The following is a 14825-nucleotide window of genomic DNA, read 5'->3' as shown; positions in this document are numbered from 1 at the left end:
CTTCAAAGAGTTCCAGACATAGAGGGTTAACAATTTCTCTTTGCAGAGGTACTGCCTGAACAGTAGTTTGCTTCCATAATTTTCTGCTTTTATTTCAGATTTTGAGATTTGTCTTCCAGTACCTCTTAGGAATTCAACTGAAAATGAATTTGTTCTTCATACTTCTGCCTCTGTGCCAGCACATTGCTGGTTGAAGCTGAGAGGAATGGATGGTTCTACCACTGCAGCACGATTGTCTGTATGCACATTGGGAATGAAGATGCCAAACACAGCTGAAATCAATGCAATGCTTCTTTATCCTACTGACGATCCTTTGTGGCAACTTGCTGGAGTTGGGTAGGTGGTGCATGAAGTCATTGAGTCAATAAGGGTGGGCAATTTGCCAGAGACAATATGGTCCTTTGTACATTAGCCCTATGAAATGAGCATAGTTAGAGAATGAGAAGAAAGACTAAGTAATGTAAAAGTTGTGGAATGCAAGAGGACCACATGATAATGTCAAGTACCGGTAAATCAAAATGTGCTAATGGAGCAGGGGAAACAGAACTAATGGCAAAGATAAATGGCTTGGCTTGTTCTGATACAGATAGAGAAAGTGAGTTACCTTAAGTGGTAGGTAGAATTCAACATTGAACCTAGAAAGGTGTAAAATGCTCAGACCAAAGATGAGCTGCTGTTCCTCATGTTTACATCGCGCAGGTGAAAACAGTCTGATAGGCCAGAGTGTCTCTGCTGTTTGATTGACTGGATGACTGATAATTTCCAAGGCAATACCTGCCTCACTATGACAAAGATATTACTATCAATACCCCTTTTCCAAACTCCCTGTAATAGGATGTTATTTCCTTTCCTTTCCCAGTCTGATCCTCTTTCTCTCATTTTCCCGATACTGAATGCCCACTGAGTGCATTCAGCATTTGCCATTTTTGTTATGTGTTTGAAATTGAAGGTGACATTCCTTGTACCTCACCTTCTAGCCCATGCATCTAGGGCACAAAGAGAATCTACATACTTAGAGGAATGCACTAGCTCACAAACTGTCCCTTCAGCTGCCCCATCAAACACTTGCTGCCCCTTTGGCCTCATTAGCCAGTTCAGACCCACAAAACCTAAGTGGAAGCAGGCATCCTCCATCCTAAGGAGCTGCTTAAGAAGAATTCATGGAAATCTTGCTGTTGGCTTTGGAGAAAATCCAAATGGCTGTGGGTCCACATATTGTCAGCACAATAATTTTTAGCATTTATTGAAGACCCAATGATAATTTCAGCAGCAAATAGCCTTTCATTTTATAGTTACTCTATTTTGAGCTAATTTCCTATAATACCCCAGATTACACAGAGTTCCACAGCTGGTACTAGCCACAAGAAAGAAAATATTAACTGCTGTACAAAATAGATAATACATGAAGCTGTTTGTGAATGCATAAATTATGGATTACAAACCAAGTAAAAAAATACTGATTTACAATCTCCTCTCAGTAGTAGGCACAATGCTTTTTTTATTTGGGTTGTCATCATAGTTTAAATTCTTGTACCATATTGAAGATTAACCGAACTACTCAAGAACAAAAATGTCCTTTGCTTCAAATTGCTCTTTGATCTTAAGTATTATAGCATTTCAGACTGCTTAATTGTGTGTATATAATTTACTAAACATTTTATTAACTGAAGCAAGTTAGTAAAACATGGGGAAGCAGATTCAGGAGAAGGAAGTGAATCTGCTTCGTTGCATCTATCTAAACAAACACTTGGCAAGTCCAGTTCAGGGTACCCTAGCCCGATCTTTCTGATTTATTCCAGTTGCAAGATAAATCTGTGTGAGATTCTCAATGCTTGTATATTTTACCATGCATAAGCTGGTTGGACCCTCTGTGAGACCTTTGTTACACACAATTTATAATGCAGTTCGCTAAATTTATTCAAACTTGGGGTAGGGCAAGGTATTACAATTAACTTGTTAATCAAAATCCTTCAAGTTTATAAGGGTTTTCTGGATGACCAATCAATTATAGTTTTAATTGTCACCTCTATGTTAGAGTTTTCTACTCATTGTGCTGCTAGAGAAAGGAATGTTTTCTCTTACAGACACTCATTGTGTGCAACAAAAATAATTGTGTGTAATCATACAGTATGGTTCCCTTGACTTTAAAACTTGAGAGATGGTAGGGTAGGGTGAAAGAAGGTGGTAGGTGCCTGGAACACACAGTTAGGAGCGCTGATGGAGGGTCTTATGATAGAGGTGTTTAATTGGCTCTTTAGTAGGCACATGAATGCGCAGAGAATGGAGGGATGTGGACAATGTGCAGGCAGAACGGGTAAGGTGTCTTTGGCTTAATTACTTCAGCACAACATCATAGGCTGCAGGGCCTGTTCCTGTGCTGTACAGTTCTGTATTCTACCCTTTAGCTTTCAGCTCAGTACAATTATTTTTCATCTCCTATTCTGGCCATTCTGTACTTTTTGCTATACAGCGGATAATTTTATGCTAAAGGGTTATCTACTCAGTTTTGGATTGAAGTGATATTAACTCACTGAGTAATGAAATACGGAAAACCTGGATGGACTTGAAGTCTTATAGATGAAAGGTTACTTTCACAGTTAATACATTTCAATTAACTTCAGGTTTAACATGCAGACAAAATAATTTTATGAAATATGGTAGTTTTATGAGTCGACCACAAAACGTTGACGTATATAACCAGCACCATCTTGATGGCAATAGAGAAAGTGGTGAATTCAGCCTGGTCCATCTCAGGCAAAGCTCTCCCCAACATTGAGTACGTATACATGAAACATTGCTACAAGAAACCAGTATCTATCAAGGACCTCAACCATCCAAGCAATGCTCTCTTCTGACTACTTCCATTGGGCAGGAGGCATTAAGGCTTCAAGTCCCAGACAGCCAGATTCAGAAACAGTTGTTACTTTACAACTATCAGGCTTCTGAACCAGAGTGCATAAGAAAAAGGATCTAGTGCTTTCCTGGCATATATGATGAATTAATTCTTCTTGGGCTCCCAGCTGGGTACAGTATCGATTTTAATCAACATTTCTGCCACCTTCATCAGGGTCGATGCCTGGGCATGTCTAGTCCAGTGGTATTTATACCCACATTGTCCATCCCTCCTGATTGGGTAGTCTTCAGCCAATTAGGTTTTCGCTGTCCCACCTTCTTTACAACTGAATTCTAGTTCATACTTAGAGTGAGACCTTTGTCTTTGTTAAAATTCTTTTCCTCTATTTTTATTTTGATGGCTTCTTTCATCAGGCCATCCCAAAAGCCATTGGCACAGCACAGTAGTCTGTGCCGTTGAAGTCAATCCTATGCCCATTGTGTTCTCAGGCATCATCCCCCATGACGAAAGCAGTTTGTCATCTAAAAGTCAGTTAAAATTGATATCTGTACCCAGCTGGAAGCCGAAGAAGAGTTTATTTATTAGAGTGTATAACTTCACTCACCTCAACTCTGAACTTATTTCACAACCTACAGATTCACTTTCAAAGAGTCTACAACTCATGTTCTCAGTATTATTTATCTTTTCTCATTTGCACAATTATCTTCTTTTGCATATTTGGTGTTTGTCAGTCTTTGTTCATGTATAGTTTTCATAAAACATATTGTCTTTATTTTCCTGTATATGAATCTCAAGTATAAGATAACATATACATAACCTGATAGTAAATTGTACTACTATACATTCTATATCTTGCATATTGCAAAAATGCTTATAAACTGGGAATGGATACATTAAAATTTTCTTAATTCAGGGCAGCCAAATGCCAAAGTAAAAATAAGATGAACTGGGAATAGTAAGAATTAAATAAAGACTGAAAAATCTAACAAAAATGTCAAGGTAATAGACAGTAGTAAAGATTTCAAATAAAGAACTGATTCCCACAACGCTAAACTGTCTTTTAACAACTGACCATTTGCAGGAAGTATAGCAGCAATTAAACAAAAACAGAAATACTGGAAGACCTTTTGACTGTGTAATTTTGTCTTATAGTAAATTTGCTTATCATAGTTTGTGGAATGAGCTGTCAGAGGAAGCTACAACAGGACTATTTAAGAAGCAGTTGGACAGGACCTGGAGGGAGGGGGTTTGGAGAGAATTTAGCAGAACACATGTAATTGGGACTAGTTTGGTAGTTTGGCATGGATTGTTGGGCAGAAGAACCTGTATATCTGTGTTCTACTGCTTTAGGCTTCTATAACCTATTCAGTATTTGTGGAAAGAGGAACTAGCTAACAGTTTACATCTATAACCCTTCCCCACCGCTGGATGGAAAGCATACAAATTTCAAAGCTGTTTGACTGGCTCAGCTCTTCAAGCATTTCTGTTTTAAATTCTTAGCATGTGATTTCGTTTGCTGTCCATTACAGTAGGACAAAATTACAACATGGAACTTTTAGGTAGGTTCAGATCTTGATGTTTCAGCTGAATGCTGTACTCCTTGCATTCAACTGAAACATCAAGATCTGAACCTACCCGAAAGATGATATTATGAAGAGTAGATGGTCTGATGTAATAATCCACTCCTTAAGTTCACCTAGCACCTAGCTATATATATGTACCTAAGACTTTTGCACAGTTCTGTATTTATCTATTTTGTATGTGAATAAGGACAATGAGTGAACATTGATGATTGGAGGCAACACAGACAGAATATTAATCAGAACTGTAATTCCTGATTGTCTTCTTTTAACTAGCTTAGGAATTAACTAGTATCATCTCAGTATTCAACACAAATTAAAACACAGATCCTTACCAATATGAGTGTCCCACCACACAATACAGTACTCACTACTGGATTTCCAAAACTTTCCATGAGAATTCAATAATTTACTTTAAAGTTAGCATTTTGTTTAGAGAGACAATTATGCCTTGTTGAATCCTAGATAATCAATTAGTTCGGTGCAGTGTATTAGAAATATATGCCCGAATATGTATTTCTATGTCCATGAAGCTGCCCTTGACTCCCAGACGTATTTAAGTAGCAATCACAACTTAAAGTAAATATTTGACTTGAAAGACTGAGGAAAAGTAGGCAGAAGTGTAATTCTACTATAGTTAAATTCCTGCTCTCTTTTAGCCATCTATTGAACCCTGCTACGTCTTGTAGTGGCTCTGTAGTCAGGGTAATAGGCCACATATTTTTGGCTCTGCACCATGGATTTGAGATTCATCCGTAATTTTATGCACAGCATGAAACAATACAATTTTGCTGGTGTTTTACTGATATTTTGTGAGCAATTTTGCTGTATTCATCTTCTGGTACCCTATCTTGCGTTATTGATAAACTTCCATGATTGCTGGTTTACAGGTATTACATTTAATTTGGATGGAAGATATTTAACAGAGTCAAAACCTTAGTTTTCAGAATACATGGGCCCTGAGGAATTTCAGCATGTTTACATACCGTTTTTTAATGCTTGAAGTATATATCAGTGGAATAGTACAAAATGTCAGTGTTATTAAGAATCAAAAAAGTAGACATAAGAAAAGATTTTAAGAGGATTTTTCTGACTGCACCTCTAACTGAATAAGTTCTGAAAATGGATTGAAAGCTTTTGTGGGGTTCACTTACAGTTCTAAAGATAAAATCCTACTGGAGCTTCAAGTTAAGAGTGCTGTAAGGTCAGAATGTACTTTCACTTTTATCTTCAACAGCAGGATTCTACTAATACTTTTGACAATTTTAGTAACTCCAGGGAATTTGAAGGTGATTTGCAATTCTGATCAATATTCTGTATTACACAAATACAATTATATTTGCATGTAAACATTTGAGAAGCACGTGACCTAAAAAACTAAATACAGTGGATTCTGGTTAATTGGGCCATCAGTTAATCAGACCAGCTGCTTATTTGGGACAACTCTTAAAGAACAAAAACTAATCAAGAAAATAGCCGGGATTTCCTTCATTTATTTGGGACACTCTGCCACTAAATTGGGACAGGAGTCTGTTGTCGAGCAGTTTCTAACCAGCGTCGAGACACATATATTGTGTGACTGTTAGACACTACACATGCTTAGAGCAAATATATTTTAAATAGCATTAATTGTGTGTGGTTGTGTTCAAAAAGCAGGGATTTTTGTCACTGATAGTTGTTGAGAAATAAACAAGTAAGACAATTCAGAACTGTTTTGCTCACCACGGTTTCAAATATTCGGGTTTGGAGATGCTAGAAACGGTCAGGAATGAAAATGGAATGATTTCACTACTTCATCAAGTTGGGAACTACAAAGAATTTGAAGGTATACAATGTTATAATGAAAATAAAGATTTGGAGGATGCAATTATCAATAGTATTTTATGAAGGCAGTCCATTATCACCAATAGGTATCTGTACTGATATTGTTCATTTACAGTCGATCAAAAGAACGCATACACTGGTTGAATACCTCCATTGATAACTATTAAGTAATACACAGTTTTATGGTAAACCTATGGTAAATAACATAATTTGTTATGCAGTTAAATGGTAGTTTGTCCTTTTAATACCCTTGTAACTATTTCCATGAAAATTCGGGTATTTGGGGCAGCCGCTTAATTCGGTCAAAATGTACTGGTCCTGATGTGTCCCAATTAACTGGAATCTATTGTAAATGCTTCGACAGCTGAAAGGATCAGAAGCCTTTCTCCGGAAACATTATCCCCCATAGGTAGTCTGAAGAGAACAGCTACTAGTGCATGCCCAAGTCGGCATGGGCATGCAGTGCTGCTCCTCAATTCTTTAAACCCCACCCATAATAAAAAGCTACATAATGGTTATCTTTACTGCCGAATGAAGCAGCAAATGATTCTGTACATGCTGAGAGCAGTGAGATGTTTTCACAGGAAATGTCTCACGCTAGCTTGGTGCCAGCTAGATGATTGCGAGAACACACAATGAGACATTTTGAAATCCTCGCAGACCTGGTGTACACATCAATATTTGGATAGTAAGTGGTTACAATAACAATATTATTTAGAAATGATGTTATTTTCCATTTGTCTTTTTAAAAGATTAGTATTAATTATTTTAACAGTTTTTCTAAAATGTTTAATTTATTTTAATCTGTCTCAGTTATACTTCAATTAATAGTAAGGCAATGAATACACATAAATAAGCAACAGGACTCATACTTTTTCCTTAAAAACATTATTTTTGTTACTTATTCATTAGTCAGTGATAATTTCTGCTCAAAATGACAATGGCATGTAAGACAGTTTTTTTTTTGAAGATTACTGCCAATTAGGGTGCACAATCTCAAGAAGGTTTGCCAACCCTGCATTAGTGGTTAATTTCAAAATAGTGTTGAGAGGTGCCGTATTGATCCAGACATAAATCATTTCCAATAACATGTTAAAAACCCATTGATAGTAGCACTATTTCTCTTCGACGACACTGACTAAATGTATTACTCAAATGTTACATGGATCCTCCAATATATCTTTACACAAAGATTGGTCAACCCTGTTCCATGTTTTAGAATGATAAACGTTTGGCTGTGAGTTTCCCAATAGTTAACTATAAAGTATTAGTTTTTAAAATGCCCTTGCAAGTGTGGGAACCAAATATTCCAGATTTTGCTTAGTATGGTGAGCTGAAGCAAGTCAGGGGAGGTTTATTTTGATCATGAATGCTGAATGGATTTGTTGGGTCAAAAGGCTTGATTCTGAGAGTCCTGGTAGAAATAGAGCATTGTAAATCATTGTTTAATTTGAGCACGATTAAGCCACAAATGTTATTTATTTCATTCAGCTTTGTGTGTAGTTAATTATTCCTCAACAGCAGGCAGAAGGTATCCTCCAGATACTTGCTCTATCCTTGTACTTTGCTGTGTGATGTTTTACCCTCTCCGGGCAGAATCTCACTTCAAACATTCTTTTATATTGAAATGAGATATTGCCATATCTTCAATTATAAGCTTAATAGTATTAGTTAAAATGCCAGTACAAATTTAAAATGTATTCTACCATTTTATATTTGTAATGCCTTTTATAGAGAGATAAAATTATATATAGCTACTCTTTCTCCCTTCCCTTCTGAAGACATTGAATTTTTGCTGAAATATGGATACTGTAAATCCTCTGTTATCTTGCTCAATCTTCTGTCATTTGCACATGAACATACAGAGTGGGTGTTGACAGGCAATTCAACATAGAAGAATGTCAGAGCAGAATCTATCTCTGTCCTTAATTGCCACCCATGCTCAGGCAATGTCTTAAAGGCATAACTGGACCAGAAATTATCAAAATTGATGTTCCATAATTTGGTGGCATTAAGGGTAATTTAAGCATCAATGTCTTGGCCAAGAAGAGCTATTTTAGCACCAGCCACTGAGCTCGATCCCTCCTGATTTTTGGCTGAGTATCAGGCTAGACTGTGGATTTCAGAAATTAATCACTAGACCACTTACAATGCAAGCACCACTGAAATATGAATACAATACAAGCACAAGAAAGGGACAATAGTTCCTTCCAATCAACATCAATATTACTGCAGGCCTCAAGAGGTTATCAATGTTATTTTCAAAAGCATTAGCAAAAAGAGCCCAGACTTACGAATACACTTTAAACACTAAAAGTTACTTATAAAAACAATCACTTTAAAAAAATATATAATAAACACGTACACATATGGCATATATATAAAACGGTAGAAAAGATTTGTGAGATATTCTTAAACTGCACAAATAAAATAATCTTTGTGTCATCATGCACAGTTCAGTGGGGGTGTTAGGGTATTAGATGTGTTCTCCTGCTCACTTAGCATTTTATGTGCATTGCAAGATGAGCAAAGCAACAGCAAGTCCTGAGTATTAGGTTAGTGAGCAACTACCTGATGAGAAAAGCAGTCATAACCAAGTAATTTGAGGCTCATCTTGACAGGACTATTAAAGCTGCGATCTTTTCATTCACTGCCAAAACAAAAATGCAGTAAGGCATCTCAATGCACCACAAGCCTCTCTGGCAGGCCAAGTCACCCAACAGCTGCTGCATCAGACTGAGCTAATTATAACATATTGCAGCATGCAGCACCAGCAACAGAAGGAACTAAAGTGTGGTCAGAAGCGTGGATTCAAAATCTGAAAACTTAAAAAAGAAATAACATAGTGCTCTCCACGGGGATAAGAGTGATTGGTGGATGGGGTGGGAGGGGGGGGGGGGTGGTTCTTACCACATTTTGAAAGTCTGCCAGTCAGCAGCTGCATACAGTGAGAAGTTGCTGGATTACAGGAGGAGAAAGGTACATGTTTCTTTACTGCATAAACCAATAATCCAAAACAAGAATATGTAGACAAATAAATTATAACTAGAGATTAATACTAAAATGGCAATTTTTAAAATAAAGGTCCCAAAATATTTGTTCAAGGACATGACCCTATTTGAACTGTATCTGTTGAATGGCAGATCTTCTGAGATAGAAACAATTCAGTCTTCCTAGGGTTAATAGTTTCAGCGTTGATGAGATTCTAGAATCCCATGACCGCCAAGATGGAGCGAATAAGCAAAGAGAGTGAAAACAGTTCATCAGGGAGATGAAAGATGTGGAAATGGAATGATAGCACACACACATATGTCATGACGTAATAGTGTAGTCAATAGATGGGGATGGAAAACAAAGGCAGTGGAAGTATTAGAATATTTTGGTTAAACACTGTTAATGTTACCCAGGATTCCAGAGGGAAACTTTACTTGCTTAGCATGAGGCAGATACATTCAAATGAGCTAAGGTCTGACTGTGGTTTCCCTAAGAAAGCGATATTCTGTTACAATTTGCTATGGTCACCCAAATATAATTAAATATAAAAATGGCAGAAATCTCAATACACTTTACAAAACAGATCTAAAAGGTAATTTTACATTGGAACTTAGTTTTCAAAACTACTGGAAAAATTCAATTTTTACCAAAATTTGTAAAAAATTTTACATGTACATTGGTAAAATTCCACAGTACAAAAAGGAAACAGAATGAAGCCATATCATTCCACTTTGTCACCTAACTGGATAACATTTGAACCATAAGAGTATACATAAAGCACCAGCTGCATAGACAAAGCTATCAATGAGATTTGGAGGTACAAGGAATAGCATTCCAGTGGAGGGAAGAAAGATTTGCTCCTGGAGGTCTTTGTGTACAAATTTAGCCTCCCTGAAGATAAGTATAGGCTGAAAAATGCCTATATTTGTTATTGGATTTTTACTGTATTTCAAACATATCCATAATTCATTTTAGCTGTGGGACTAATGATTGCATCAGTTAGAGATGAGGAATGTATTCAAAATGACATCATTGTGAATGCAATGTTTTCACATGCTTAATATGGAGAGTCGTTTCTGTGGGCCTTCATTTCAAAACCCTACCGTGTGCATTGTTCAATATGGGATGTAGGACTCAAAATTTGAGTACCATTGCAACTATCATCAACTTCTGTTCATCTGTTTGGCTCCACATTGGAGATGGGCACACTTCACATTGTTGCAGGCCCCTGAGGTAGCCCAGAAATATTTCCCCATTGTATGTGCCAAATGTGAACTATGGGAACATATGCACATTTAATTCTGCCTCAGAACCTGTGCTCCATTGGCTTTGTGACATGACTTCATTGTATATTTAGTGCAATGGAGAACAAGCCACTCTTTCATTCATAGGACAGTATCAATTTCTGGCTTTCCTCATTGAGTTTTACACATATAGTGTGGTACTGTGGAACTGCAGAACTGCACTCTTTCTTTCCTTGGAATATATTAAGTTTTAAGAAAATAGTTTGCAATCCAGGAGCAAATGCTTTGTTTTAGTTTAGATTTTGTTTGAAGTTGACAAAACTTGTGTACCATGTAACACAACTTCAAAGAATGATTTTTTTACTCTTACAAGATGCAATGCAGCTCGCAGATTGAAATAAGCTTTCTATTGCATTGTCCCAAAGAGTAACAATGATGTAATCAGATTCAGTTCTGTAAAAATAATTAACGCAACGTGAAGCCTGCTAATCATGCAAGATTCAGAAAATTGCAGGAGAAAAACCAAATAAAAGCCGAACTTCTTATTCCATCAATTTTACAAATACCGGCGGATTAAAGGGATGATTATCTTATCTTATCTTATCTGGGAGATCTAAATTACATGTCAGGATGGAAATAGTGAAATCATGTTAGAATTGTCTTTAAAACCATATAACATAGCAACAATTTAGCACATTATCCATTTTTCAAGAAAACTTAATATTTACCAGACAATTGTTGCACAGAAGGCTGGTCATGCGTACTTAACAACTGGACCTGAATTGTTTCCACCACTCTTTTGAACCGACGACTTGGACCTAGAATTGAAGCAGAGAATTAAAGATAAAAGAAACGATTGCTGCATGCTCATTATAGGCACAGCATGCTCAGCTGAATGGACACAGAGCATCAGAGACAATGCATAATTTACATTCTTTTCAGCCTGACCACATCCTGAATCTCAGAAAATTACTCTAATTATTAACCTAAATAACTTTATTTCTGTTTTATTATTTTATCACACAGAAATTAAAACAATGATTGTGTGCCACTATTGCTATGTGAAGCTTTTTCCAGAAAAATGTGGCAAACATTAGCTCACAGTTTTGGACTCAATTGTATTTTCCTTATCTTCTCCCTGGATTTTTTTTGTTCTACCTTATGTGATCCTATTTCTGAATCTTTAACAAATGTTTTTGTTATAATATTTCTAAAAGAATGAATGACACCTTTAGGTGTTTCTGGGAAGCAAATGAATGCAAATTGCTTGTGGAGAGATAGGCGGCTTTTAATAGAGGTTCCTCACAAAATACTAAACATAACTCTGGACAAATGAATTGCAGGCTAGATTGATAGAGAACTAGAGCACAGAAATAGGCACTTCAAGCAATCTAGTCCTCTGCCTAGTCCCATTGACCTGCACCTGGGCCATAAACCTCCCATCCATATGTACCTATCCAAATTTGTCTTCAAAGTTGAAATCGAACCCACATCCAACTCTTCTGCAGGCTACTCCTTCCATTCTCTGAGTCAAGAAGCTAATTCCTCAGGCTTTCCTTAAACATTTCATTGTTCACCCTTAACCTATGACATCTAGTTCAAATCTCAACCATCTTCAATGGAAGAAGCTGACTTGCATTTACCTCATCTATACCCCTAATAATTTTGTACAGCTTTATCAAATCGCCTCTCATTCTCCTTGCTCCAGGGAATAAAGTCCAGAACTACTTAACCCCATAACCCAGGTATACGAGGCCCAGCAATATCATGTTACATTCTCTCCATGACATCCTTGTAATTTGATGTCAGAGGATCTTGAGTCTAATCCTGACTGCTACTTAAAATCCAATTCCTTTCTACGGGTATGCTTCAGCAGTCCTCTGGACACAACATGGTCGCTCAGAAACTGAGAGTATTTTTGGTCAATAACAGAACCAGTGAGATTGCAGTTGTGGATATGTTAGTGGGCACACTGTCCTGCTTCTCAGGCTGTAAGGAGAATCTTAGAATTGGTGGCAGTAATAACAAAATAGCAAGTAAACCACAGATCACCAACAGGAATCTGAGACATCAGTGGTTACACACCAATAATCATGAAACTCATTCTCCTGACATAAATAATAATGCATTTCAATAGAACAAGTTCTTCCTTGTTTTACGGTTAACTAAAGCCATAGCCCATTCCTCTCCCTTTGCTGATGCAAATACATTAATATTTAAATTTGAAAATGAAATGGTGGTAGATAATGCAGCTATTGCTGTACTAAATGTGTTGGTGGAGAGAGGTACACACAGCCCTGAGGTATGGAGAGTTAAAATGGTCACTTCCACAAAATTTAAGCACAGGAGTCTTGCCCTGTTGCTACTGGGGATGTTGCCCAACTAAAGGAGATAGGGGCCTGTAAATATTGGTCAAGATAATGCTAATTAACTAAAAAAGTGCTAATGAGCTAGCAATGTCATCAAATTTTTATTTGTGGAAAATGGAAATGGGTTTCTGCAAAGCCAAGCCAATTTCAGGGATTTAGAAGAACCCAATTAGGTTATTTTTAAAAATATAACAATTCCATGAAAGTGGTGTCACAGGTAGACAGGATGGTGAAGGTGGCTTTTGGTAAACTGGCCTTTATAAGTCAGGGCATTGAGCATCGAAGTTGAGATGTCACATTGCAATTATACAAGATGGTGGCAAGGCTGCGTTTAGGATATTCTGTTCAGTTTTAGTCACTCTACTGTCAGAAATATGCCATTAAGCTGGAGAGGATGCAGAGGAAATTAACGAGCATGTGGCTTGGACTGAGTGACTGAGTTATGGATAGAGGTTGAATGTAGGTAAAGGAGGAGTGATCTTAGTGAGGTTCATGAATAGGATAAATGCTTTTTCCATGATCGGAGAATCAAGAACTAGAGGCCATGGTTTTATGGTAACAGGGTTAAGATTTAATAGGAGTCCAAGGAGCAACTTTCTTTTACCCAGAGAGTAGTCCATATATTGAATGAGCTGACAGAAGATGTGCTTGAAGCAAATACATTAACAATATTTTTAAAAATACTTGGACAGGTAGGTACTTGGAAAGGTTTGGAGGGATATGGGCCAAACTTGGCAAATGAGACTAACTTAGGCATCTTGGTTGGCATGGACCACTTGTGTCAATGGGCCTGTTTCAACGCTTCCTGACACTATGATGTTAACTCCATGACAGATCTTCTCACCAGCCATGAGATTCCATGTTGAGCAGAAATGCACTAGTGAGTTGCTTCTAGACTGTACGATCTTTCCCTATTTTTGCACGTTTCCTCCCCAATACTAGCAGCTTTCTAATGAAATCTGGAAGCTAACATATTCCAGTCCTCTTCTTTAAAGTAATGTTAGAGAGGGCTGAAATATAAAACCTCTGTCTCTTCAGGTTATTAGTGACCATTGATTGCTCCATCCCTTTGGTTACTAATTAATAACGTAACCCTGAAATATTTGGTAACTTTCTTACTCTGTTAACTTAAAGCTAAGGTGCAATGACACAAATTGCATCATGAGTCATTTAGCACAAACATATCTTTTGCAAGTGGATGTTACTTCCTCTTTCCCAGGAGTGAAGTTAGTGCCACTTTAATGAAAGGCTGTCACACACTAATGATTACCTGCAGAGTCCTTTATAGTGCTGTAAATCTGATTTTACAATTCACTATCCTCTTCACCAATCACCAAGCTGCTGTGTTGGAGGAGCTTAAATCAACTGTCATTTTGAATGCAGTCAGGTCAAAGGTTTTTTGTTGTCGAAGGTTCTTAAAATAGAAATTCTTTTAAGAAGCGTTTTGTACTGCCACCTTTGACTCAGAATGAAGACAGGGATCAGCATGGGTGTTGCATTATGCAAAATGAAGATCAATTTGGGAATACGCTTTACTGAACATATTACCCCGGCAAAATGTGGCTTCTATGTCAATGATTAAAAAGGGAGACCGATTGGAGTACCCATCTAGCAATGTCAAAATATATTTAAATGTATCCCTTTAAAACAAATATAATAAAAATAGTTATCTATCTATCTATTTATTTATTTGCTTGTTTGTTTATTTATCTAGCGATACAGCGCAGAACAGGCTCTTCCGGCCCAGCAAACCATGCCACCCAGCAACCCACCTATTTAACACAAGACAATTTACAATAACCAATTAGCCCTTTAACCAATATGTTCTTGGACTGTGGGAGGAAATCTGAGCATCTGGAGGAAATCCATGTAGTCACGGGGAGAATGTACAAGCTCCTTACAGATGGCACTGGAATGAACTCTGACACTATGAGCTGGAATAGTGTCGTGCTAACTGTGA

The 14825-nt window shown here is 37.2% G+C and overlaps 1 protein-coding gene across 9 annotated transcripts in view; it reads right to left on the bottom strand.

Annotated features, from left to right (window-relative positions):
• brsk2b (BR serine/threonine kinase 2b) overlaps positions 1 to 14825 on the bottom strand; it is a 948417-nt gene that overhangs the window by 53287 nt on the left and 880305 nt on the right. For 5 of the 9 annotated variants that reach the window (XM_073049614.1, XM_073049616.1, XM_073049615.1 and 2 more), the window contains 2 exons: positions 11225 to 11314; positions 9169 to 9216 (listed from right to left, as the gene is read on the bottom strand). In XM_073049614.1, coding sequence (XP_072905715.1) covers positions 9169 to 9216; positions 11225 to 11314 — 138 coding nt within the window. The remainder of the gene's footprint in view (positions 1 to 9168; positions 9217 to 11224; positions 11315 to 14825) is intronic. The other 4 variants (XM_073049611.1, XM_073049613.1, XM_073049612.1 and 1 more) reach the window with 1 other exon arrangement.

The sequence above is a fragment of the Hemitrygon akajei genome, chromosome 6 (assembly GCF_048418815.1).
Source record: "Hemitrygon akajei chromosome 6, sHemAka1.3, whole genome shotgun sequence".
NCBI classification, from domain to species: domain Eukaryota; kingdom Metazoa; phylum Chordata; class Chondrichthyes; order Myliobatiformes; family Dasyatidae; genus Hemitrygon; species Hemitrygon akajei.
This window is presented reverse-complemented; position numbering and strand designations above follow the sequence as displayed.